At 40.9% G+C, this 27334-nt stretch overlaps 2 protein-coding genes and 1 pseudogene across 2 annotated transcripts; all 3 read right to left on the bottom strand.

Moving 5' to 3' along the window:
* Positions 1-1035: 1035 nt before the first annotated feature.
* Positions 1036-9478, bottom strand: LOC132316196 (receptor-like protein kinase FERONIA; annotated as a pseudogene).
* Positions 9479-11706: 2228 nt separating this feature from the next.
* On the bottom strand, positions 11707-15416 carry LOC132315995 (receptor-like protein kinase FERONIA). Its single transcript, XM_059814480.1, has one exon. The coding sequence runs from the start codon at positions 15340-15342 to the stop codon at positions 12670-12672; it is 2673 nt and encodes an 890-aa protein (XP_059670463.1). The 5' UTR covers positions 15343-15416; the 3' UTR covers positions 11707-12669.
* Positions 15417-23399: 7983 nt separating this feature from the next.
* On the bottom strand, positions 23400-24870 carry LOC132267437 (uncharacterized). The gene is made up of 2 exons (XM_059768601.1): positions 24497-24870; positions 23400-24394 (listed from the first exon to the last, which is right to left on the bottom strand). The coding sequence occupies exons 1-2, from the start codon at positions 24620-24622 to the stop codon at positions 23579-23581; spliced, it is 942 nt and encodes a 313-aa protein (XP_059624584.1). The 5' UTR covers positions 24623-24870; the 3' UTR covers positions 23400-23578.
* Between the last annotated feature and the right edge of the window lie 2464 nt (positions 24871-27334).

Genomic DNA, 27334 nt, shown 5'->3' with positions numbered 1-27334 from the left:
TCCAAGTTAACGTAAAACAGAAAATAACATACAATTTACAGAAAATTAAAGCCAAATAAATAATTAAAATAATTAACTTAAATAATCACAATTAATGTAAATAAGTCAAATAATTAGTTAAGTCAAGAAAAGCAAATAATTAAAAAGTCAATTAAAACATAAACAATTAATGAACAGAAAACAATTAAACAAAGTACCAAGACTATCCTTTTGAAAATTAGGGGTATTACACAAGGTCATATAATTTAATTACAACATAATAATTTCCCAAGAAAAGAAATACAAAGGTTAGGGTTACATGAACTTAGGGCTCATCCAAGCCCTAAGTGAAGCACTAGCTCATGGAGAAGATGATCATGGTGTCAACAAGCTCCATCTCCATCTTTTGGCTCCTTCTTCTTCTTCCTTCAATTGTAGACAAAGCCTCTGTAAAAATGTTCTTCAAACCCTATCTTTTCCTTTTTCCCCCAAAGAGAACGTGATATCACGGTACAGAAAAACTAAAAAAAACTTAATAATAAAAAAATAAAACTCTCTCCTAAATAAAATAAAAACTAACCCTAAACTAATGACTCACTGGGCCTTAAGTAATAACCCTATTTAAGCCCAATAGTTCACAAAATAAGCCCAAACAATAAGAAAAATCTGTAATGTTGCCAAGTCCTGGGGGATCGATCCCCCCAGAGTTGGAAATTTCCTTTAATCCCTATTTAGCTCCATTTTGGCCCCGAGCTCATTAGTTTGCTTCTTCATCTTTGGGAACATCATCAAAGGCCTGAGATTGACCGCTTTTGAAGAATAAACACACTATATGAGCAATGGGCTGCGACCTCCTTTTTACCATTTTCTGAACTTTTTCTGAATATCTTTGCTTGACTCCAAAAAGGCTTTAATGGACCGTTCTTAGCTCATGTTAACTTTATTGCCCTGAAATACATATAAACATAAATTAGGACTAAAACATGAAATTAAGATAGATGCAATGATTGAAATACCCTAGCTTAGGTGCTGAAATGTGCAACATTTAAGCACTTATCAGATATTCCTATTAGCTACCTCTTGCAGCTGCAATACAAACTCAAGCCCCCACACAACATCATTCATTGATGGCCGTTCGATCCCATGATCACGCAAACAACTATAAGCAATCTCCCCGAACTTCCTTAAACACTCTGGTGCAATCTGACCCCTCAGATGTGGATCCACGAGCTGATCAAGGTTCCTTTTTCGACAACAACACCGGCCCCACTCCGCCAAATTCACTTGTTTCCTTGGTAGCTTGTAACAATTGGTGACCTAGCACACAACATATCCAACAATACCACTCCGAACGAATACACATCAGACTTTTCCGTCAATTGTTGAAGTCGGTAATATTCAAGGTCCAAATATCCGAAACTACCCTTCACCTCGGTGCTCACATGGGACATCCCAATGGGACCCTTTTTTGACAACCCAAAATCAGAAACTTTGGCCACCCATTTCTCATCCAACAAAATGTTAGTTGATTTTATATCGCGGTGAATGATGTGTGCTTCACACCAGTATGAAGGTAGTTCAATCCACGTGCAGCACCTATGCTCATCAGAAGGCGCTTATTCCACGAGAGAGAAGGGTGGTTTGATTTGTAGAGATGATCACGGAGAGTCCCATGGGCCATGTAATCATACACCAAGATCATCTCACCATCATCAACACAGTAACCAATCAGAGACACCAAATGGAGGTGTCTGAGCTTTGAGAACATTACGATCTCCGTTTGAAACTCGTGGGCCCCTTGCCTTGATTCCAAGACTCAACTGTTTGATCGCAACCGCGATAGGAACAGTATCATTATTTATGAACCCTTTATACATATTACCAAATCCTCCAGTGCCAATAACAAAATTATCGTCAAAGTTGCATGTAGCTGATTTAATCTCGCCGAGCGAGAAGCGTCGGCAGAGATCAGACGGTAGTGATGAAACATGATACTCCGTTGACCCCGTTAACCTTGACGCCACTGAAATTGTGCCAAAGTCTTTGACTCTTCTCCGTTGCGGGAAAATGACGTAACCCAGAACTGACGTTGCTATTATCCCTCCAATTACACCTCCCACAACCATCCAAATCGGCAACGAGCGTTTACCAGTAGATGTCAACGGTAACTTCGTGCTCGGGTTGGGTTCGGGTGTTTCAGATTCCACAATATCAGGATTGGCCCAGCGAGACTACCGTCAGATTGGTTCAATTTGAACAATTTCAAACCATTCAGAATCAAATCATAAATTTTATTTTTGTCTTCGACGTTAGGATGCATCGCGAGCCACAAGTCCTGTTTGATCCGGCGACCACCAACTTCCGGAACCTGCACAACATAGTCTATGTAAACCGGAATACTATTACCACCACTCCAGAAAATTACATCAGCTTTATCCTCAGCCGTCTGATTGTTAAGATATATAGTGAACACCCTCTGATTCTCTTTAGTTCTTTCCGCAGTAAAATCGCAGAAATGAAGTCTCACAAGATAATCAAACCCTGAATCAACACCAAAACTCCATGTCAAATTGTAGTGTAAACTTAGGTTGCCCATAAGCCTTGCGGTATTATAAACAATCTCAGGTGCAGTGTAAGCCGGTGTTGCAAAACTGTAGTGGATCGGACCATTCCTGCGAGGTATCACCCCCAAACTACCACTAATTATATACAAGTCATCTTGTTCCCACGTCCGAAACATGTCGGTGTCATCGTTAACGTTGACGGTATTACCGCCGACGTTTAACAGATAAAGGGTTTCAAGAATAGTGTTTTGACTTTAAAAAATAGGATAATCTGTTGGAAATTTTATATATAAATAATAAAAATTATTTTATGGTCCTATTCACTAAGTTTTTTAAAATAGGATTGCAACATGATTATGGATACTTGATAGATTTAGTTGTACTTTCTAATTTTATGATCTAATTAGGAGTATGGTTTTATACCGTTAAATTGTGATTTTTCAACTTATTTAGTGTGATTTAATTCTAACCATTAATATCTAACTTTTCATGATAGGAAAGGAGACTTAGGTTATACTTGTTTATAAAGAAGCCATCCCCCTATTCTTGTTATATATAAGGGGGTAAAGCGCTTTAATATTTTACAGAAACTCAGAGGATTATATGAATATTCTAAAGATATATGTGTATTAATTATCAATCAGATACGAGTTTAAATTAATCTTTAATTAATTAAAGTATTCTTGATTTCTACATGAATTAATTTGATTAAAACCCAACAATTGGTATTAGAGCCAAATTAAAATTTATAGAAATCAAAATAGTAAAGATTGATTTATGATATAATATACTTGAATCGGTGCATTTAAAATTGCATTGGCTACCTAAACTTTACATTGATATGTAATTGATTTATATATATAAGCAATGTTTTGTTTCAAAATACCATAATCTATTATGTACGTGAGAAATTTTTTTTTTAAAGCATGAGTTTGTCATGCAATGTATCAGTTCCTTTATAAATTGTGCATGCCGAATGAGAATGTATAAATAATCAGTTTGTTATGCAGTGTATAAGTTATTTTCTTTATAAAATTTGCACGCCAAACAAGAAAACATATATATATATATATATATATATATATATATATATATATATGTTTACTTCTGCTGTATTGTGACCCAATTGTTTCTTTTGAAATCCAATTGAAAAGAAAAATTATAAATATTTGAATTCATAATTCCAATTTGGATTTGCCATCTATGTTGAATGATTTTACAACTATTTATATAAATGTGAATATGTGATTTTAAATATACATTCTCATAAACTATTTGAACATATTTTGAAAGAAATCAGGATTAAATATTTATTTAATTTGGTATTCAATCATATATTCATATATATGTATGGTAACTGATGCACTAATGTGTGGTTATCTAACCATTCATAAGCAGTATACCATTATACCCAAATAATTTGACACGGATGTACAATGAGACTAAATATCTTGATTTGTGTGAATTATATATTAATATGCATGAAGATTAAAAGTCTTTAACTATATGTATATGAATTAATGTGTGCATGGAAAGAAAACTATCAAGTGTTTGTCTTTCTTTCAAAATTAATCTGGAAGATTGATTTTGGTTTGAGAACTCAGTATTGTTTGTATGCAATTATATATATATATATATATATATATATATATATATATATATATATAATATAATATATAATATTACATATCATATTATATGGGTTTTGGATGATTTAAACTTTGTTGTTAATATTTATGCTACGTGTGTCAATATGAGGTATATATCTTGAATTACATGTATAAGTAAACTTTTAGTTTAACGTGAAGTTGTGTGGTCATTTAACCATGCTCCATGTCCAGTACTTTTATTAAGTAATTTATGATATTTGTTCAATTTTAGGTTGAAAAACTTATGAAGACTTGCTAACCATAAGCAAATATTATTGATCTGATTGATTTAAAGATTCGAGTTTTAATTGTTTAATTTTAGGTTGAAAAACCTATAGGGCTTGTGTACCATAAGCAAGCAATATTAACCTAATTGATTTAAATATTCAAATGCTTTAAATTGTTTATCGGATATATAATATACATGCATCAAATTTTATTATTTTATTTTAAGTAAAAGTATATAAAGAATTGAGATTTTTAAATCTTAATTAATGTGCATGTTATTATTATAATGTTCACTGTAATTTCTTAAGATGTATGAGGAGGCTTTATTTTATTTGTATTAAAGCCATTTATATTAAAGTGAAATCAAGTATTTCATAATATTTGGGTTTAGTTTATATACATTATAAAGAAATTGTTGAACTTAAATAAATGGAAATTCTGCAGTATAGGTTCGTCCTTGGGGTTTAGGAAAACCGGTAAAGTGACATTTCAGAGGTAATAGCTAAAATGGGTGATGCCTGCCAAAAGGTGACACGTTCATGGGGGTTATTATTATTATTATTATTATTTTGAAATTTTAAGACATTGGTCTTATTGAGGTCTCACGGTGCACTTACCTACATGAGGGCATTGGTTCTGGCAAAAGGTGATCAATGTCTTAGTGTGGGATAAGTGAGTAGAATATTTAAGAATGCTTGAATTATAACTAAATAAACCTTTTGCCAAAAGGTAGTAAAAGTGTTTAGTAATAATTCAAAGATAATCAAATAGGTCTATGTGCGATTTTATCGAAATTTTGGGAGTAAAGGAAAATATAAAATTCTTCCAAAAGGTGATTTTTAAATTACATTTTATTTGTTTCCACAGGGATGGAGGGTTTTTGCACATAGTAAAACACCATGAGAAATTCGGCTTAAATCCCCAAGCACGAATTAAAGTAATAATCCCTAAAGTTATGACATATTATTTTATATGTTGTTTATGTGGTGTTATTCAATATAATATTTATTTAGGTTACAAACGCATCTACAATTTTAAAGATAGCTCATAGGGATTGAACCATTGAATGGTTAAAATTATATTACCTAGAAGACATGTTTTAATACTATATTGGGTTTTTTTAGACCATGAGTCTATGTTTTTTGAGGGAAAAAACCCATATGCCTAGTGCGATGTCTTCTTTAGTAGAAAAATTGTTGCATTTAGGTGAACTAAAGGTACTACCATGCCATTAGGTTAATTTATACTTCTATTGGTGATACTATTCAGGGTGGTATTCTAGTTTTTGATACTGCCAATGAGCTTCTTGATTTTATCAAGAAAGAGTTAATGGGCATTAAGAAATAAGTACAATACTATTATCTGACATGGTTTATGTTATTAAGATATGATAGCAATGGTTCAGTGAAGGAATACATCTATAAGATGTGCAAACTGGTTAATGATCTGAGGTAGTAGGAAATTAATCATATTTGATGATAAGTTATTTGTCCATTTGGTAATCTATTCTCTACTTAGGTTTTTTCAGCTTTCAAGGTGAATTATAATTCACAAGAAGTTAAATGTGGCATTAACCAGCTGTTAACACTTTGTGTGATTGAAAGGGAACGACTCAAGGGTGTTAAAATCGAGTCAACTCATCTTGTCGTGACAACAAGAATCGTTTCAAGAATAAACTAGGCGGCAAGAAAGTGTATAAGGCTAAACAGAATAAAGAAAGACAAAACAATACATGAAAAGACATTGATCATGGAATGATAAATGTTGGTTCTGTAGAAATAAAAGACATCAAAAGAAAAAGGTTATTGTGGTGAAAAAGAAAAACAAAGCAGGAAAGAAAATTGCCATTTTAATATTCGAGCCAAACTTGGTAAACGTTTAGGTATAGACATGGTAGATGGATTCGGATGTGATCATATTTGCTTCTTATTTTTCAATTGACTCGATACCTTCTGGATTAAAACGTGCTTTTATTAGAGAGGATTCATTTATGTTGTGACATAGGAGATTGGGGTATGTCTCTCGAAAGAGACTTGAACGCTTGGTCAAGGATGAGATTATAAGACCACTATATTTTTCAGATTTTGATTTATGTGTTGACTGTGTCAAGGGGAAGATGCAGAAGAAACGTAATTTTGAAGCTAGTCGGTCATCTAGTTTTTTAGACCTCATTCACACAGATATTTGTGATTCATTTCCTACTGCTTCTCGAGGAGGACAAAAGTATTTTATTACCTTTATTGATGATTTTTCAAGGTATACTTATTTGTACCTAATACACCAAAAGTCCGATGCACTTAACATATTTAAAATCTATCAGACTGAAGTTGAAAAACAGTTAGGCAAAAAGATTAAAATTGTAAGATCGGACCGAGGTGGTGACTATTATGGGAGAATGGACCAGGAGGGTGTGAATCATGGTCCTTTCGTCACGTACTTCAAAGAGCAACGTATAGTGCTACAGTATACCACACTTGGTTCTCCTAAACAAAATGGAGTTGTAGAGAGGAGAAACCGCACCTATCAAGATGTTGGTCGCAGTATGATGAGCCATTCTTCACTACCTGAGAACTTTTGGGGAGAAGCTCTTAAAACGGCAGTTTATATTCTTAATAGGGTACCATGTAAAGCAGCTCCTAAAATACCTTTCAAGCTTTGGACAGGTCGTAGACCTAGTCTTCGATATTTGCATGTATGGGGATGTCTTACAGAGGCAAAGTCGTATAATCCTGATATTAAGAAGCTTGATCCTTGTACTGTAACTTGTCATTTTATTGGGTATCTTAAAAGATTAAAAGATTGAAGATTTTTTTTTTTTTCCCTATCCAGTATACCTATGGAGATTATTGATATATATCATACAAATTTGATAAGAGTGGCGAATCCAGTGGAAGTTTAGAATACTGTAGGTGTTTTTTTTTTTTTTTTTTTTTTTTTTTTTTTTTTTTTTTTTTAATGTGTGAGAAAGTTAAGGAAGGTGTTATTGAGGCTCCCAGATAGAGTAAAAAATTTGATTGTAGATCCTCTCACTAGAGGTCTTCAGCCGAAGATAATAAAGTATTTATAAAGCACGTAATTCAGATACGTGTTCGAGAGTCATTATGTTATGATGTCCGGTATTTCTTTTATATGTGCTATTATAGTTAGTTTCCCTACGCCTTGTGGTGACAGTTATTTTGCTTCTAGTTTATGCCTTATGGTGACTGTTATTTGCATCCAAAATAAAGTTATAATGCATCGTTATTATTATATTGATATATATGGTTTATGCACGTGCTATTATGTTTGTCTGGGAGTGATATTTCACTCATGCAGTTGTTTGGGCTAGATATGAGATTGACACCATATCGGTAAATCCAAACATAAGAGTTGTCTGGGAGTGGTAATGCATTCATGAGCTTGTTTGAATTAGATGTGAGATTGACACCATATTGGTAAATCCAAACATAAATATTAAAGTTTGCCTGTGGGAGTTTTTTCACACTCCATAAGGATAGCTTGGGCTAGATATGAGATTGGCTCCATATCGGTAAACCCTCACACTGAACAGAAGGTTGTTGGTTTGCTATAATATGTTCAGGTGACATACCGTGATGGTATGAAGTAGGACGAATAATGAGGTGTGGGTTTAGACCACATGCAATTTGCACATCTCATGAAATACAGTAAAAAATCACTATATTTGCTTGAATACTAGATGGAATCGATTTTGAGATCATGAAACTGTTTAGACTAACATATTACTTGTTTACGCATTCATGATCTACTATTGAGGAAATCTAAGGAGGAGAGTGTTCTTAAGTATCAATCAATTTATTTCGATAATTATATTTTTTATAAAACAAAAATGAGTGGCCGCTTGATTTTTTAGTGTGTAACAATCTATAGTGTCATTTTATAAAACTTAGAGTGCATGGGTCAAGTGTGAGATTATTGAAAATTTTATATGTAAATAATAAAAATTATTTTATGATCCTATACACTACGTTTTCTAAAATAAGATTGCAATGTGATTATCGATACTTGATGGATTGGGTTGTACTTTCCAATTTTGTAGTCTAATTAGGAGTATGGTTTTATATCGTTGGATTATGCTTTTTCAACTTATTTGGTGTGATTTAATTCTAACCATTAATATCTAAGTTTTCATGATAGGAATGGAGATTTAGGTATGCTTGTTTGTAGAGAAGCCGTCCCCCCTTTTGTTATATATAAGGGTTTTAAAACCCTTATTCAGACCTATCATATTGACAACTCTCAGAAGAGTATAAAGCGCTCTAATGTTTTGCAGGAACTCATAGAGAATTACATGGATATTCTAAAGGTATATGTGCATTAATCATCAATTAGATACGAATCTAAATTACTCTTTAATTAATTAAAGTATTCTTGATTTCTACATGGATTAATTTGATTAAAACCCAACATAATCTGCACCAGTGAGTGTGATGGGTTCATCATTGCCATACGCGTAGAGATTGTCCGGCATGGAGACGAATCGCTACCGTTGATAAAGGCGTAAGAGTTGGGAGATGGTGGGAAGGTTATGTTAAGGAGCGTTTGGTTGTCTTTGAAGTTGATGATGAATTCTTTGATGAGTGAAGCAACTCGTGGTTGGATTGAAGAAACGGTTAAGAAGGCACTGAAGTTGTTTAAAAGAGTGTAGTGATTGGAGGTGACGGAGAAGAAGGATTGGGTGGGGTTGAGGTCGAGGTCGGAGTAGGTGGTAGGGTAGAAGTAGAGGTGAAGGAACTTGGGGCCGGCGGTGACAAGGAAGGTGTAGGTGAATGGGGAATGGAAGATACGGGCGGTCATAAAGAGAACTTGAGGGACGGAAGGGCTATGGTAGGAGGCGGTGGAAGCTGCTAAAATGTTGAGGTCAGTGTTAGAGAGTGAGAAATTGGTGTCGCTATCCCAGTTGCGGTCGTCCGATGAAGTGGTGTTGGAGGATGAACTGCAGTTGAGGAGGATATAATACATAGGAGTGTAGGGTGGTACAGTGGTGGCAGTAGGGAGGAGGAGAAGGAAGGCAAAGATGTAAAGCGTGAAGGTGATCATCGGTGGGAAGTAATTATGGAAGATAAAGATTGATTGGGAAATGAATTATATTATATTGTTTCAAGTGATACTTATATATTCTTTTTATATTTATAGTGTTATAAAATGAGCTTAAAAATTAAAAAAATATAAGGAGTAAAATTAAATGTTGAAATTTCAAATGCTAATCAAAAGTTTATGTACCAGAGAAGACACACAAACATAATATATATATATATATATATATATATATATATATATATCATTGTTGGATATATGATTTAATGGTTTTGTGTGGCATTGCATTCTCCATTAAGGACAATACTTGGTCCAACTTAAGTTGGATGAACTTTATCTTGATTAGGTGGTCTAATAGAATTTTCGGTATAACCCATTAACGTGAGATTTGTTTTTTAATGAGGAAGAAGAACGTGGCTGCTAAAAAGAAGGGACTGCTAATATTATCGCCCCTTCCCCCCTCTCTCTACAACTACAACATCACATTCCACAGCCTACACCCACTTGCCCCTCCCCCTCCGCCCACCCAACCCCTCTCCATCACCAACTACAATCTCTCTCTCCTCCGCTCCCTTAACGTTCCACCGCTGTAAATCGAGAACAGGCACAGCCAAGAACAGGTGCGGCAATACAGGCGCAAAAGAGAACAGCGAGAAGAAGGTGACGCATGAGCGCGTGTGAAGCGCGTTAGATCTACGCGCAATGGCGCGTGAGGCTCGTGAGGCGCATGAGGCAACGGCGGTGAGCGATGAGGTCAGTGGCTCTTTGGTGCATGATGGAGATCGACGGCTGCAAGGAAAATGGTGGAACGACAGTGGTTACTGACTGAGCAGCGACAGAGAGCAGACGAGGACGACAGTGGGCGACATCTCTTTAGCACGTTGCTTCCCGTGCCACTTCCTTCTCCACCAAATGCGACGAAGCCACTGGAGGAGCTTGTGATCTGCCGGCGTCCAATTCCGGCGGTGGCGGCGACGAGGAAGGGTCGATGATGTTTGGGCAAATAGGTTTTTAATTGGTGATGGATGTGGGTTTGTCATTGCTGTGATTTTCGCCGCTGCAGATTTTTGGGGAGATGAGAGAAAAATGAGTTATACCCGAAAATTGATGGGCCAATGCCCAATTTAATTTAATACTAATTTTAAACAGGTATCCCAATTCTATTGGGCCACGTAACTAGGTTGGATGAAGTTCATCCAACCTGGTTAGACCCAAATATTGTCCCTCCATTTATTTGTAGAGAAAAGTAAGTAATCACATTTAGATATAATGGAGCATATTTAAAATAAAGGTAACTAGGGTGCACCAAATAGTAGACTTTCTCTAAACAAAATTAGGGCTTAGTCACAAAATGATTCTAGGTATTAGGCTAACATACAAAAAAGCAATGCATTATTCCCATTTTAATAGCCAAATCTCAAATGCTGCATTGGATGTCAAAAACTTTTTGATGATAGAAGAAAATTCTCAACAACCATGACCCCAAAAGAAAATTGGGGCATTTTAAATCATTTTTTTATCCTTATACCCCCACCATACAGATTAATATTCAAACATTACGATTAAGGATAATAATGTCACTTCACATTTTATCCTTTGTTCCAAAAAGAATGTCTCTTTAAAAAATTGCTATGATAAACCTATATGTATGCCTCTTCCAGCCTTTATTTTGGTAAAGGCCTTTATATTATTCCCAAGTGTTGCTAGTTGCCAATTCCTTTCATAGTCTCATTTAAGCAAAATCTAAATCTATCAAAGACCAACCCCCTTTGTGTTATTTTTTTCCTTCAAGATGATCAAACAAACAGAACAAACAGATTTTTTAGGAAGAGCAAGTCAGAATTTAAAACTGAGAAGCAATACACGAGTCTCTACTGATGATACATTTCATCCATATATATAAAATTAAGGGGGAACTAAAACAGAAAAACAAATACAGATTAAAGTGACCTGTCACTATCAAAACCTTAAGATGTATGAAGTCGGATCCAACTGAAACAATTAAAACTCAAAACGGAAGACTTTTTTCTAGATGAAATGATGGTTGGAAGTCAAAATTCTCAACGTATGGTCAACCCTTGCACAACAGCTTGGATGGTACTAATGACATTCGCAATATTAGTCTGCCAAAATACAACACCAAATGAATGACTTGCCGGAACAATTTAAAAATAAATTATGACCTAGCCATTGATATTGGCATTGATTCACCCGAGAATGACCTAGCCATTGAAGCAACAGTAATCTAAATTATGGGCCAAGATTTGGGCCTTTTGAATGGGCTTAGTCGACCTTGTATGTGGTTCTACTTCTTCCCACCGTATTTTTGGTGTTTTGTAGATTTTATTGGGATAGGCCTTTGGACCTAGTTGGGCCATTATTGAGGTTTTTTTTTTTTTTTTTTTCTCTCTCTCTCTCTCCCCCTCTCTCCTTAGAGCACGTGTATCAACCCCACAACACAACCACCATTCAAATTAGGAGTATGGTTGGAAAGCGAGACCTCAATCCCTGCAAAGTTAGGGACTCAATTATTGCCTTTGATTAATAGAAAAGGAAAAAAAGAAAAAAATTTGATGACCAACCTACTTAGGTTTAGCCTAGATCATATAAGCTCTCCTCCTCTTTGGGAGGCTGAGTGTTCGAGATTACAAAAATATATATTGTGTATTTACTTAAACTTTCAAAAAACATAGAAATAAAATTCAACTGGCAGTTATCGGTGTATTTTTATGGGATCACTGGATTTTTTTCCTCGTTATATTCTCTAGCTTTTGTGTAAGAAAGAGAAGACAAAAAAAAATGCCATCTTACAAATTTTTATTTTTTTTGTGATTTTTTATTCTGTTTTTTTTCCTTTGATTAAATTATGTTATCGTAGGGTAAATACTATCAAATGCATCCATGGTTTGCTTGGATAAAGTGATAAAATATGGGAGTTCAACTTTTTTATACATCCAATGAAAATTTTACCAAGTATAATATGGAAAATGAATTTCACAGTTAAACGCCAAAATCCAGCACGAGCACGTATTAGACTTTCATTCAAAAATTATTTTACATATTTCATCAACAATTATTATTATTATTATTATTATTATTATTATTATTATTTTACATTTAAATAAATGTGTTAAAAATATACTACGTAATCAACACTCCATCCACCGCTATACATCGTTGAGGCGTTGATATAATCAACTGCCTTTTGAACTAGATACGTATTCAGTTGGTCCAAAAAATACGTCGTCGTCCGTCGTCGTTGTCTCTTCATATCCACGAAGAGGAACAGAGGGACTAATAGGGGATCCATACACACTCATCACATTATTCTTACCAAACTCATCTCCACCGTTGATATTCCTATTAGCATCCTCTTGCAATTGCAATGCAAACTCAAGACCCCACACAACATCATTCATCGATGGCCGTTCGATCCCATGATCACGCAAGCAACTACAAGCAATCTCCCCAAATTTCCTTAAACACTCTGGTGCAATCTGACCCCTCAGATGTGGATCCACAATCTGATCAAGGTTCCCTTTTCGACAACAACACCGGCCCCACTCAGCCAAATTCACTTGTTTCCTTGGCAAACATGTAACAATTGGTGACCTAGCACACAACAATTCTAACAATACCACTCCGAACGAGTACACGTCAGACTTTTCTGTCAATTGTTGCAGTCGATAATATTCGGGGTCCAAATACCCGAAACTACCCTTCACCACAGTGCTCACATGGGACATCCCAATGGGACCCTTTTTTGACAACCCAAAATCAGAAAGCTTGGCGGCCCATTTCTCATCTAACAAAATGTTGGTTGATTTTACATCGCGGTGAATGATCGTATGCTTCACACCAGTATGAAGGTAGTTCAGTCCACGGGCAGCACCTATGCTGATCAGAAGGCGCTGATTCCACGAGAGAGGAGGGTGGTTTGATTTGTAGAGATGATCACGGAGAGTCCCACGGGCCATGTAATCATACACCAAGATCATCTCACCATCATCAACACAGTAACCAATCAGAGACACCAAATGGCGGTGTCTCAGCTTTGAGAGCATTACGATCTCCGTTTGAAACTCGTGGGCCCCTTGCCTTGATTCAGGATTCAACCGTTTGACCGCAACCGCGATGGGAGCAGTATCGTTGTCTATGAACCCTTTATACACATTACCAAATCCTCCAGTGCCGATAACAAAATTGTCGTCAAAGTTGCATGTAGCTGATTTAATCTCGGCGAGCGAGAAGCGTCGGCAGAGATCAGACGGCAGTGATGAAACATGATACTTCGTTGACTCCGTTGACCTTGACGCCACTGAAATTGTGCCAAAGCCTTTGACTCTTCTCCATTCCCGGAAAATGACGTAACCCAAAATTGACATTGCTACTGTCCCTCCAATTACACCTCCGACAACCACCCAAATGAGCAACGAGCGTTTACCGGTAGATGTCACCGGTATCTTCGGTTTCCGTTCCGGTGTTTCAGATACCACCAAATCAGGATTAGGTCCGGCGAGAATACCGTCTGTTCGGTTCAATTTGAACAATTCCACACCATTCAGAATTGCATCATATAATTCAGGTTTGTCTTCGACGTTGGGGTGCATCTCGAGCCACAAGTCCTGCTTGATCCGGCGACCACCAACATCCGGGACCCGCACAACATAGTCTCTGTAAACCGGAATACTATTACCACCACTCCAGAAAATTACATCAGCTTTATCCTCAGCCGTCTGACTGTTAAGATATATCGTGAACACCCTCACATTCGTTTTAGTCCCGTACACCATAAAATCGCAGAAATGAAGTCTCACAAGATAATTAAACCCTGAATCAACACCAAAACTCCATGTCAAATTGCAGAGTAAACTTAGGTTGCCCATAAGCCTTGCGGTGTTATAAACCATCTCAGGTGCAGTGTAAGCCGGTGTTGCCGAACCGTAGTGGATCGGACCATTCCCGCGAGTTGACACCCCGAAACAACCCCCAAGTATATACAAGTCATCTAGTTCCCACGTCCGAAACATGCCGGTGTCATCGTTAACGCTGACGGTATTACCGCCGACGTTTAACCGGTAAAGGGTTTCAAGAACTGTGCTGCTATCAAAATAATAGGGATAATCAACACCGGCGCGTGTGATGGTTTCATTATTGCCACACATATAGAGCTTATCCGGCATGGAAAGGAGTTCGATACCGTTGATAAAGGCGTAAGAGTTGGGAGATGGTGAGAAGGTTATGTTAAGGAGTGTTTGGTTGTCTCTGAAGTTGAGGATGAATTCTTTGATGAGGGAAGCAACCGGTGGTTTGATTGAAGAAACGGTTAAGAAGGCACTGAAGTTGTTTAAGAGAGTGTAGTGATTGGAGGTGACGGAGAAGAATGATTGGGTGGGGTCGAGGTCGAGGTCGGAGTAGGTGGTGGGGTAGAAGTAGAGGCGGAGGAACTTGGGGCCGGCGGTGTCAGGGAAGGTGTAGGTGAATGGGGAGTGGAAGATGCGGGCGGTCATGAAGGGGACTTGGGGGACGGAGGGATCTTGGTGGGAGGCGGTGGAGGGTGAAGAAGTGTTTGGTGTGGTGTTGGAGAGTGAGAATTTGGAGTGGACATCGCCGCCCCAGTTGCGGCCGTTGGAGTCGGTGGTATTGGTGGTGGAGCCGCAGTTGAGGAGGACATAAAAGGTGGGAGTGTAGGGTGCTGCTGTGGTGGCGATGGTGGTGAGGAGGACGGTGAAGAGGTAAAGAGTGAAGGTGAGCATTGGTGGTAAGTAATCGTGGAATTTATTGATTGGGAAATTAATTATATTGAGTGAGATGGAGAGAGTCTTGCTGCACGGTCTTTGAGTTGGGATTGATATATAGATAGACATTTTTTAGTCTCATTGGACCCAATATTCCAACTTTTTTCAACTGTTTTTTTGACAAAGGTGAATAAAAAATTAAAAAAACAAAAAAAAAAAAACAAAAAGGTTTAAGATGGGTATTTTTTATCTTCGGAAGAAACCAAATGTGAGAATTTTTACTGGTTATATATAAATAAAGTATTTATAAATATTACAATAGTTTCAAAATAAGAGACAATTCTTTTTTGATTTAATCATTGAATTGAAATAAATAAATTATTTAGTTTTATCTTTTAATTTTTGAATTAAAATGAAGAGTTCATAGTAAAGAAATTCTCTTGCAAGCATTATTTGTAAACTCACTCCTCCAATAGTCATAAACATTCTATATTTAATAACTAAATATAAATAATTTTTTGAAATATGTAATAATTTATATAGAAGCATGGTTTGAAGGGTGTAGTAATTCTAGGTGACGGAGGAGAAATAAGTATTGGATTGGGTCAAGACTGAGGGTTCATGTGCAGGACCATCTTGGATGAACTATAGATTTTCTTCTTTTGAATCGAATTATTGGTGGGCCCATTGTAGGGTTCCACATTTTGTTTTTTTAGGTTGACGGAAAAGTCAAGTCGTCCACATTTTGTCTAAATTTTAATTAATAAATAATGTATTAAACAATTGTGATATCTTTTTGACTTTTTAAAATAAAATGTGAGAGATAAGTTTTCACAAATGACTGTCAAAATTTCTTCCTGAAGAAAAAAAAGAAAAAAATTATATTAAAAACAAAATAAGAAGAAGTGGAAAATTCTGGTCCCAAAATTTTTGACTAAGAAAAATAATAATTATAAAGAGTAAAAGAAGCACGAAAAATGAAGCATGCCGAAGATACATAATCTCTACTAATAAGATTAATGCGTTCAATGATTTTTCTCAATTTTATGCCCTAATTTATACTTCAATCAACAAGAGAGAATCAAATAAAATAATAATCTCAACTCTTATAACAAAAAATCCTTCTAAACACCTGTTGGAAAATCTGAAACAGTGGTGTAAGATTGAACCTTCACAAACTCGCGAAACTGATTTCTCCATTTTGTCGTTGCACTATTCACAGTCAAAAAGTGTCGCATCAATATCATTTTGCTCATTAACAATTTCAAGAACCATAATTGAGGAGGCCCTGGATGACATGGGCCAGGTCCGACTCGCAAAACACAACCTTCAGTCCGAACAGCTGGGTCAGCCCATAGAAAGACACTGCCATATGGGCCGAGCGGGAGTAAGCCCGTCAAGAGTGACCAGGGCTTACTGAGGAATAGGCCCAGGTCCAGCAATTAGTAAATATCTTGTAAATATCTCGTAAATATCTGGTAAGTATCTATAAATAGGAGTTGGAATGAAGAGGAGAGGGATCTTGATTCGGGTTGAGGTGTAAGAATTCTAGAGAGAGAAAGAATAGAAGGAGTTTCTTGCATCTTCAATTGGCGCCGTCTGTGGGAAACGCATAAAAGTTTGGTTGATCAATCAGGAGTATCGAATGGATTCAAACCAATTCGGTTGATCGAGACTCGATCTTGCGGATTTGAATCCAGATCTGAGCGATTGTGACCTACTCTGGAGGAATTACGATTCTTGAAGCTTTGGCAGGAGTGACTTCAGATCTACGCAACCACGAGTTGCTCGATTGTGACAGGATCTGACGGATTTAGAGTCCAGGCAATTCAGATCTTGTAAACAGTGAGCATAATTCGGAAAATTAGAAGCCAGATCTAAAAATTCCTACTCACGAAGCTTAGATCTACTCGCGAACTTGAGATTAATGCCTTTACTCCGTTCGGGAATAATGATAGGTGAAAGCTCCAATCCGATGGAGGCTGTCCAGCAAACAAAGCTTGAAGAGTTGATGAATTTGATTGAAGCTCTCAGAAAAGAAAATGCAGAATTGAAAGCTGGATTGCAGCATCGGCAAATACCCGCAGTTTCGCATCCGCTTCCGGTCGGAGAAGGAGGTGTTCCATCTAGTATCGCGCATCAAGGCGATCAGAACGAGAACAATCAGTCAGCTCACCACCGTGATGAAAGGATGATGGACAATTCGCCGCCAAATGTTCGTCGAGTTGAAGATCACGAAGGCTCGACTCACGTTGATCCGCAGCGGGAAAGGTTTGACCGAGAGGAAGTGATGGAGGTAGATCGCCGTCGAGTAGCGTCGCCTTGGCAGAGAGAGTTCATAGAGGAACGGTCGTTCGATCCGTCTTACCGGCCCTCCATGGTTACTGTCACTCATCACGGTTCGGAGGGCAGAACCGTAACTCACAGAGCTACCGCTGGACTCCAGAGAGAGAATGAAGCTCTCCGATCCGCAGCTCGGACGGTGGATTCACCATTCACCGACGAGATCTTGAATGCGCCGCATCCAAGGAAGTTTGCTATGCCAGTCTTTATTCTGTTTGACGGAACAACCGATCCGATCGATCATGTGTATCATATCCAGTTGAAAATGGCCCTGAATACGGAAAACGACTCTTTAATGTGCAAATGCTTCCCTACAAGTCTGGCCGGACCGGCGCTCAGCTGGTTCAAAAACTTGCCTAGGAGCTCCATTGGCAGTTTCAGGGACCTGTGCGATCGGTTCATAAGCCAGTACTATGGGAACAAACGCCCGCCGAAGGACATCTCGAGCCTGTTCACGATGCGGCAACACAAGGATGAACGGCTCCAGGCCTTTCTTACCAGGTTTAATCTCACTAAGAGTATGGTAATCGAATGCCATCCTTCTACGGCAGTTCAAGCCTTCAAGTTAGCCATGACACGCGGAACTCCGTTTCACACCAGTCTGGTAGTGAATACGCCAGCTACCATGGATGAACTCAATGAGAGAGCCGATGGCTTTGTGCGCCTCGAAGAAGAGGAGGCAGCTAATGCTCGGACAACGTCGCTTGTGTCGACCGAGGAAAAGTCCAAGGCAAAGATCAGGCAGAAGCAGGCTCAGCCGCAACGTCAGACCACTTGGAAGGCCGAAAAAAGGTCCAGGGAGGAAGAGTTGATTACTCCGCTGAAGGTCACTCTGGCGAGGTTGTATCAGGAGAACAAGGACAAGTTTCATCCACCACTGCCAATTAGACAACCCCTCGAACAGAGGGATCAAACTAAACATTGTGCTTTTCATTCTGATTTCGGACATCAGACTAACGAATGCAGGAACCTGAGGAGGCAAGTGGAGATGTTGATAGCTAGAGGGGAGTTTGCGAGTTATGTTCAAGGCTCGGCGATGGAGCAGAATCGACCAGTGGAACAAATAAAAAGGAGTCATAAACAAAGCTCCCACAATTCGCAACCAGTTCGTATAATCAATGCTATCCATGGTCGACCCGAGCCTAGTGAAGAGCCAGATGAGCTGCTACGGGTGCGCCTGCGGCAGGCGCAGATGAAGAAAAGGGTCGGCAATGTGACCACTCTACACCAACAGAGCCCGTCAATGCAGATAAAGTTCGACTGGACAGACCTGCAGCGTGTTCAACTGCCTCATGACGACCCGTTGGTAGTCAGTTTGACAGTGGCAGAGTGCTTGGTGCGCAGAGTTCTGATCGATCCTGGGAGCAGTGCGAATGTTATGCCGAGGGACACATTTGACAGGCTCGACATTAAACCAGAGAGGCTCAAGCCCACCGGAAATCCCTTATTAGGGTTCGATGGGAAGAGGGTGGAACCCGTCGGGATGGTGGAAGTAGAAGTTCAAGCTGCAGAGCGAGCTCTTATGGAAACTTTTGTGGTTGTGGAAATTCACCCCTCGTATAATCTCCTGATGGGAAGAGGATGGATTCACAGAGTCCGAGGTGTACCCTCAACTCTGCATCAGGTCATGAGGTGCCTCGGGCCCGATGGAGATAAAGTGATAGACATTCGGGGGGATCAGGTCGCAGCCAAAGAGTGTTATTCCGTCACACTAAAGCATGCAGGGAAGGGAAAGGCGCCCGTCCGGTCGACAAGCCCCAGATAGCAATTACAGGAACCTCCACTCGAGCAGAATATGGTGGAGGAGTCAGCCGACTTGACCGAGGAGCCCCTTCTGGATGTGCAGATCGATCAGTCCAGGCCAGAACGAACTACCAGAGTGGGTATAAGACTGACCAGAGAAGAGCAGCAAGAGCTAGTGGATTTCTTATCCCACAATGTCGACGTATTTGCATGGAGTCACCTCGACATGCCTGGAATTAGTCCTTCCGTCTCCTGTCATTCCCTGAATGTCAATCCTAATTTCAAACCAGTGAAACAGAAGCAGCGAAGATTTGCTCCAGAACGTAATCAGATCATAACGGAAGAAGTTGATAGGCTGCTTGATGCGGGATTTATCAGAGAGGTGCACTACCCTGAGTGGTTGTCCAACGTCGTTGTGGTGCAGAAGAAAAATGGGAAATGGCGCGTATGCATTGATTTCACCAATTTAAACAAAGCCTGCCCGAAGGACAGTTTCCCGTTGCCTAAGATTGATCAAATGGTGGATGCCACCACGGGGTATGAGCGTTTAACCTTTCTGGACGCATATTCAGGTTATAATCAGATTCCTATGGACCCCGCAGATGAAGAAAAAACTTCTTTTGTCACCGAGCGAGGAACATACTGCTACAAAGTTATGCCTTTTGGATTAAAGAATGCGGGAGCAACTTATCAACGACTTGTCAGCAAAGTTTTTAAGAATCAAATGGGTAAGATTGTCGAAGCCTATATTGATGATATGGTGGTGAAAAGTAGGAAAAAGGATGATCATCTGAAGCATCTGCAAGAGGTATTTGATGTACTAAAGCGATATGGGATGAGGCTCAATCCGACCAAGTACTCGTTCGGTGTGAGTTCCGGGCAGTTTCTGGGACACGTGGTCAACCGCAGGGGCATCGAAGTTAGCCCCGCTCAAGCAGAGGCTTTGATTAAGAATGCCGAGCCAAAGACGATCAGAGAGGTGCAAGCCCTAACAGGACGAATAGCTGCATTAAGTCGATTTATTTCAAAGTTGTCAGACCACTGCAAACCATTCTTTGACACGATTCGGAGCCATGGAAGGCAGGTCTGGGGGGATGAGCAACGACAGGCATTGACTCATTTGAAGCAATATATGCAGAATCCGCCAGTCCTGTCAGCCCCAGAACCGGAAGAAAAGTTATTTCTATATCTTGGAGTATCTGGTGTCGCGACGAGTGCCGTTCTGATTCGTTGCAAGGAAGGGGTGCAATACCCGGTATTTTATGTAAACAAAACACTGATGGAGGCAGAAAAAAGATACTCAAAGGCCGAACGGGTGGTACTTGCACTTGTAAATGCAAAAAGAAAGTTAAGGCATTATTTTGAATCCCACCCCATAGCTGTTCTAACAACTTTCCCAATCAGAACGCTCATGCACAAGCCAGAGCTCTCGGGCAGAATGACAAAGTGGGCCATAGAGTTGAGTTCATTTGACATAACGTACGAGCCGAGAACAGCTATTAAAGGGCAAGCGGTGGCCGATTTCCTACTAGAATGTGATGCCGAAGATACGGAAGAGGACCTTAGAAGCGGCTCTTGGAAACTTTTTGTGGATGGCTCCTCTAACCAGACGGGGGCTGGGATTGGGATCAAACTGCAAACCCCAGAGGGTACTTCCTTGAGCCAAGCACTCAGACTTGAGTTCCGAGCCACCAATAATGAAGCGGAATACGAGGCGTTGCTAAATGGATTAAAGTTGGCCAAAGAGCTACAGATCAAAAGTTTGACAGTGTATAGTGACTCGCAGCTGATTGTTCGGCAGGTAAATGGTGAGTACGCAACCAAGGATGACATGATGGGGGCATACCGTTCTGCCGTTCTGCGTAGAGCCAAGGACTTTGCAAAGATTGAATTCATACAGTTGCCGAGGGAACAGAATGCAGATGCAGACCGTTTAGCATGCAGTGCTTCAAGTTGCGGTGAAACATTGGCGAGGGTGATTCCAGTGGGAATAGTGACCCAGCCGTCCATTTTCGAAGAACCGATGGTCTCGGACCCTTGGCAAGTCAACGTCATACCGTATGAACCGAGTTGGATTGACCCAATCATTACCTATATTCGAGATGGCGTTTTGCCTATGCAAAGGGATGAAGCTAGGAAACTCAAAAAGAATGCTGCCAAGTACGCCATCGTGCGGAACCAGCTGTACAGAAGGTCCTATTCTGGCCCGTACTTGAAATGTGTCACCCCCGCGGAGTCGCAGCAGGTATTGCGAGCTATTCATGAGGGTGTGTGTGGCAATCATTCTGGGGGAAGATCGTTAGCGCATAAAGCAATGACACAAGGGTATTTTTGGCCAAACATGTCAAGAGATGCGGAGGAGTTCTCTCGAAGGTGCGATAAGTGCCAACGATATGGACCAATGATCCACCAACCACCTGAAGAATTGCACGTAATGGCCTCGCCGTGGCCTTTCGCGCAATGGGGGATGGATGTGGTCGGTCCTCTGCCAACTGCAAGAGCTCAGAACAAGTATGTGTTACTGGCCACGGATTATTTCACTAAATGGGTGGAGGCAGAACCGTATCCTAGCGTGACTCAGACTCAGGTGAGACGATTTATCTGGAACAACATTATCTGCCGCTTCGGTGTTCCCAGAACAATAGTCATGGACAATGGCACAAACCTCGACAGCAGGCAAGTAAGAAAGCTGCTGGAGGAGTATGGAATCAACCAGAAGTTGGCTGCAGTAAGTCATCCTCAGGCTAACGGACAAGCAGAAATCACAAACAGAACCATTTTCGCCTGCATTAAGAAGAAGCTGGAAGATCATAAGGGGAAGTGGTTGGATGAACTCCCGAACGTTCTATGGGCTTACAGAACCACCCCAAGGCGGCCGACTGGGGAGAGCCCGTTCGCGATGGCGTATGGTACCGAAGCAGTTATACCGGTTGAGCATTTAGTCCCCACTATCAGAAGCTTAGCATGGAGTCGAGATCAGAACGACAAGATGTTAAGATTGAACCTCGACATGATAGACGAAAGGAGGGACGCAGCGGCTATAAGGCTAGCATCGTATCAGCAAGTGCTGGCGAATAGTCACAATAAGAGAGTAAAACACAGGGATTTTGCCCCGGGCGATCTGGTTCTGAAAAGAAAGGTGGGGATGGTCAAAAAAATGATGCCACCCTGGGAAGGCCCATACAGAATTGCAGAAGTCATTGGCAAAGGGGCATATACGTTGGAAACCATGGCGGGAAAGTTGGTCAGCAAGCCCTGGAACGCCACGTCTCTGAAGAGGTACTATCAATAGAAGCTAAGTTCTGGTTTTAATTGGATGTTATTTGTTGTCAATCAAATACGTATGAATGAGCAAGTTACCGAAATTTACAAAAAAAAAAGAGAAGAATTTTCTTTTCCAATGGTCTACTATAAAAATTTAAAGCCAAGTGGCAAGTGGCATTCTAGCCGAGCGCCAGGCACTTAAGCAAGATAAGTGGCAGCTGGCACTATAAGCCGAACGCCAGACACTTGCTAAAAATTTAAAGCCAAGTGGCAAGTGGCATTCTAGCCGAGCGCCAGGCACTTAAGCAAGATAAGTGGCAGCTGGCACTATAAGCCGAACGCCAGACACTTGCTAAAAATTTAAAGCCAAGTGGCAAGTGGCATTCTAGCCAAGCGCCAGGCACTTAAGCAAGATAAGTGGCAGCTGGCACTATAAGCCGAACGCCAGACACTTGCTAAAAATTTAAAGCCAAGTGGCAAGTGGCATTCTAGCCGAGCGCCAGGCACTTAAGCAAGATAAGTGGCAGCTGGCACTATAAGCCGAACGCCAGACACTTGCTAAAAATTTAAAGCCAAGTGGCAAGTGGCATTCTAGCCGAGCGCCAGGCACTTAAGCAAGATAAGTGGCAGCTGACACTATAAGCCGAACGCCAGACACTTGCTAAAAATTTAAAGCCAAGTGGCAAGTGGCATTCTAGCCGAGCGCCAGGCACTTAAGCAAGATAAGTGGCAGCTGGCACTATAAGCCGAACGCCAGACACTTCCTAAAAATTTAAAGCCAAGTGGCAAGTGGCATTCTAGCCGAGCGCCAGGCACTTGCCGTACAAACACACAGCAAAGCTAATATAAAAAGAAAAAGAGAGAAAAGATATATATGTACTGAAGATAAGTTGAACAGAGCACAACACATAGAGAAAAAGAGTTCGGCCATTTCATTAATATTGAACATTTAGTTTACAAAAGAGAGATGTCCATCATTACAAGAAGATATGAACTGGAAGAATTCGAAGGAGCCCTAGCTAGACGCCTCAGTACCAACAGCATCCTGGTCTTGCCGACTCGCCTCCTCGGCCCCATCAGCCGCCTCACCTTCATGAGGTGGGGAATCCAGGTGAATAACTGAGTCGTTCGGCTGGGGTTCAGCGTCAGCAGTGGCTACAGAGGGAGCCACGGTTGACGATTGGGGAGCGGTCAGTGGCAGAGCGGTAGGAGGAGCTGTGATGATCCTTGAGGATGCGATGTCCTGGCACTCATCAAATATACGCTCCGCTTCGGTGGGTTCTGGGTCGACATAGACCCCCAGAGGCTCGATCCCCAGATCCTTGTCTACCTCATCCGGAGTGGAGCTGGTCTGTCCCTCATCCGGAACCCGGTCAGCGAAACCTTCCCGGAATCCTTGAGCATACCGAAGAGCACCGACCCTGGAGAACCGAGCATGAAGGGCCAGCATCCCACCACCCACTCTGCTGATAGCGTCGATCAGAGCGGTACGCTCGTCCAGAGCTCTTTTTTCAAAAGCCATCCGAGCAGACTGTTCATCAGCTAGAAGACGTTGGAGTTCTGCCTTCTCTTCTCTGAGTGATTCCTGTTCAGTCTGCCAGACGCTCTTCTCAAGCTGGAGGGCGTCCTTCTCATCCTGAAGGGAATCATTCTCCTTTTTCAGGACATCTCTCTCTTGCTCGGCTTTGTCAAGCCGAACCAGCACCTCGGTATTCTTCATGGCAAGGAGGTCGTTCTCTTTATTAGCCACCTCCAGGCTGTCAGAATACTTTCGGGCCCTGGCGTTCCCCATTTCCACCTGCTTCTGCATGGCCATCATCCCGAACAATGTCTGCATAGGTGCACAATAAGAACGGTTAAACCAATAGTCAGAACGGGCGAAGGCAAGACCAAGTAACATAAGAGAATTCATGAGTTAGAAAATAAAAGTCACCTCCATAGCAGATTGGGGAAAGCGACTGAACACGTCCTTCTGGGAAAGGCCCTTTGCCGCCTCAATGTCCTTCGGAGTCCACATGCTCCTGTAGTAGGCCATAGCGGTCTGGCCATCCTTCAGCATGGTCTCGTTCGGTTTCACGAACGTCCCATCCGTTCGAGTGTACCGAGGGGCCCATGGCGGTAAGCTGGGGATAGAAGGGGGGCCTGAAGCAGAAGCAGAGCCACCAGCTGCAGGAGGCCCAGAGTGAGAAGGAGCTCTGATCGCTCGGTGCAAGAGAGTACCCGGCCCAGAGACTCGGGTCCTTCTAATAAGAGGCTCCTCCTCAGGGTCGATTTCACTGTCAGGATGAGGCCTTTTGCCTCGCTCTTTGTCCCGACCGCCCCCCGCAGCAGCAGGAGTTATGGTAGCTGGGGAGGCCGCGTTCTGGTTGGCCGCAGGGGCGCTGTCAGCAGGGTTAGTAGCCACTGCGCTCGGGACAGTGTCAGATATGGTGGCTGAAGAAGAAGCCGACGCTGGAGAGGAGGTCGCCCCAGCAGCAGGAATGACTGGGGGAGTATTTTTCCTCCTGCCAAAAGAGGGAATCTGCAGTCTGCTCATATTGTAGCCGAGTGATGAGAGCGCAAAGAGGTTGTCTGAAGTGAGGAGATCTGAGCAGGAAGGAATATCGTTCAGAACGTATCTCTTCAAGTAGTTAATCCTATCCCTGCAAACACTGTAGCTCAAGTCATCACAAGGTATTCCCAAGGAGCGGCATAAGTAAGTGCAAAAACGAGGAACGCATGTTTCACAGGGGCAGTCGTGTTTATGGGATTTGAATTTTTTATAGGAGGAGACAGAGCAGACACCAAAGGCGCTCGGGATTGGGTAATCCTCTGCAGCCGGCGAAGACCAAGCCCCACTAATACCCACTATGCTATCCCTCCAACCCTTTTCAGATTTTATTGTGTCAGTGCATATGGACATCTTCTCGAACGGGTAGAGGTGGTAGAAGGGCTCGTTAGTACGGATCTTACTGACCTTATAGCACAGAAGGAGGTCTATGAGGTCAAGGTCCAGATTTCTGTCACGCATCAATAAGAGCATAACAGATATGATCCTAAAGAAGTTGGGGTTGACCTGCAGAGGGGATATCCCCAATCTGTTGAAGACGTAACTAAAGAAAGGGTGCAGAGGGAACCTAACAACATTCAGTTGAAGGTTTGTGAATAAGACTTCGCCGGGCAGGAGGCCGGCGCCGGTCGTAATATTAACGTCTTGGGGGCAAACCCTAACTACGACGTTGTCAGGAAGTCTAAGTCTCATACGAAGAACACCCAGATCTACAACCATGGTGGAAGTGCAAGAAGAATCTAAAAGAGGGAAAATGGAAGCCTGCCGAAAGTAAAAAGAACGAAACTAACCTCGGAGGACTGCAAGATCGCTGGGAGAATGACTCTCGAAGGATTTCACCGGAAAAGGCTTAGCACAGTTCTAGAAAGAGGGAGATTTGGCTGATGATGGAGACGGTAAAGGGAAGTGAAGTGGAATTCTAGAGCATTATATAGGCAAGGGGGCCCGAGGGCCGAAGCGTCGGGAAGGCAAGAAATCCCTCGAACCCCGGAACATTGATTCTGGATCTGACCGTTCGCTCCCCCACGTGGTTATCTCGAGCCGTCAGCGTCATGATGAGACGCCATCAATAATTACCCCTTATTAAATAAGGGGCAATTATGGGGGCAGTTGAGGAGGCCCTGGATGACATGGGCCAGGTCCGACTCGCAAAACACAACCTTCAGTCCGAACAGCTGGGTCAGCCCATAGAAAGACACTGCCATATGGGCCGAGCGGGAGTAAGCCCGTCAAGAGTGACCAGGGCTTACTGAGGAATAGGCCCAGGTCCAGCAATTAGTAAATATCTTGTAAATATCTCGTAAATATCTGGTAAGTATCTATAAATAGGAGTTGGAATGAAGAGGAGAGGGATCTTGATTCGGGTTGAGGTGTAAGAATTCTAGAGAGAGAAAGAATAGAAGGAGTTTCTTGCATCTTCAATAATGTTAAACTTTGTGGCTTAAAATTGACAACTCAACAAGTCTTGCATCATCCATGACTTCACCTTCTTGACCTTTGAGTATGTGCGATGAGGAAGTTTTTTGATGGGCACAACAAGCTCATTTGACAAAGCTTTCAAAGAAATTTTTTTTGAATATACTTGGTCACCAAGTATTTTTGAGCTATATATGGCCTTGCATACATTTGATTCAAGGCATCCGAAAATCCCCTCATCAATTTAGTTGTGTGTTTCTAATATCAGTTAGTGAGTAAGAGAGTTTGGGTGTAATTGAGTTTTGGGTGTGAGCCACTTTGCCTTATATTTTTTTATTTTCATTGTAAAATATTGTTTTGTATTCTCCCCTTAAACTTAGGCATAACCGAATTACGTAAATCCTTATCTCATTTGTGTGTGTACTATTTTTTTTTTCTTGTCATTTATTTTTCTTTTTTTCTCATAAACTCCTATTCGATTCTTATTTCGTAACACATGATTTCATAACTGTAGATTATGAGAGACCCTCCAAAAGTCCTAAAAAATACTTCTGGATCAATATATATTAGAGTGTTTATCAATTTCATCATGGTGTTTTATTCAAGGGGAAGAGATCTTCAATCGAGGTGATCGCTGTTGGGGCAGTGCACTAAGACTGAACTCAATCCAAGGCGGAGATTGTTGGGTTTGTGGCTTGAATTCAAGTTATTATGAACATGTTCACTTGGGATGTGTTACGTAGATGAGTGACCCAAAATGGACCTATTCATCTATTTTTGGAACCTGTTCAACTTTGGTAGTGAGCT

The sequence above is a fragment of the Cornus florida genome, unplaced genomic scaffold (assembly GCF_030987335.1).
Source record: "Cornus florida cultivar Cherokee Brave unplaced genomic scaffold, ASM3098733v1 CherokeeBrave_3.0.0_Hap2_Chr07, whole genome shotgun sequence".
Classification (NCBI taxonomy): Eukaryota; Viridiplantae; Streptophyta; class Magnoliopsida; order Cornales; family Cornaceae; genus Cornus; species Cornus florida.
This window is presented reverse-complemented; position numbering and strand designations above follow the sequence as displayed.

What these genes read in the sequence shown, in the direction of transcription:
- LOC132315995 (XM_059814480.1), bottom strand. Translation starts at nt 15,342, where the DNA reads ATGTCTATCTATATATCAATCCCAACTCAAAGACCGTGCAGCAAGACT.
- LOC132267437 (XM_059768601.1), bottom strand. Translation starts at nt 24,622, where the DNA reads ATGCTGAAGGATGGCCAGACCGCTATGGCCTACTACAGGAGCATGTGG. An exon ending in TTCCCCAATCTGCTATGGAG is followed by an intron (nt 24,395 to 24,496) that starts GTGACTTTTATT and finishes GCACCTATGCAG; the next exon opens with ACATTGTTCGGGATGATGGC.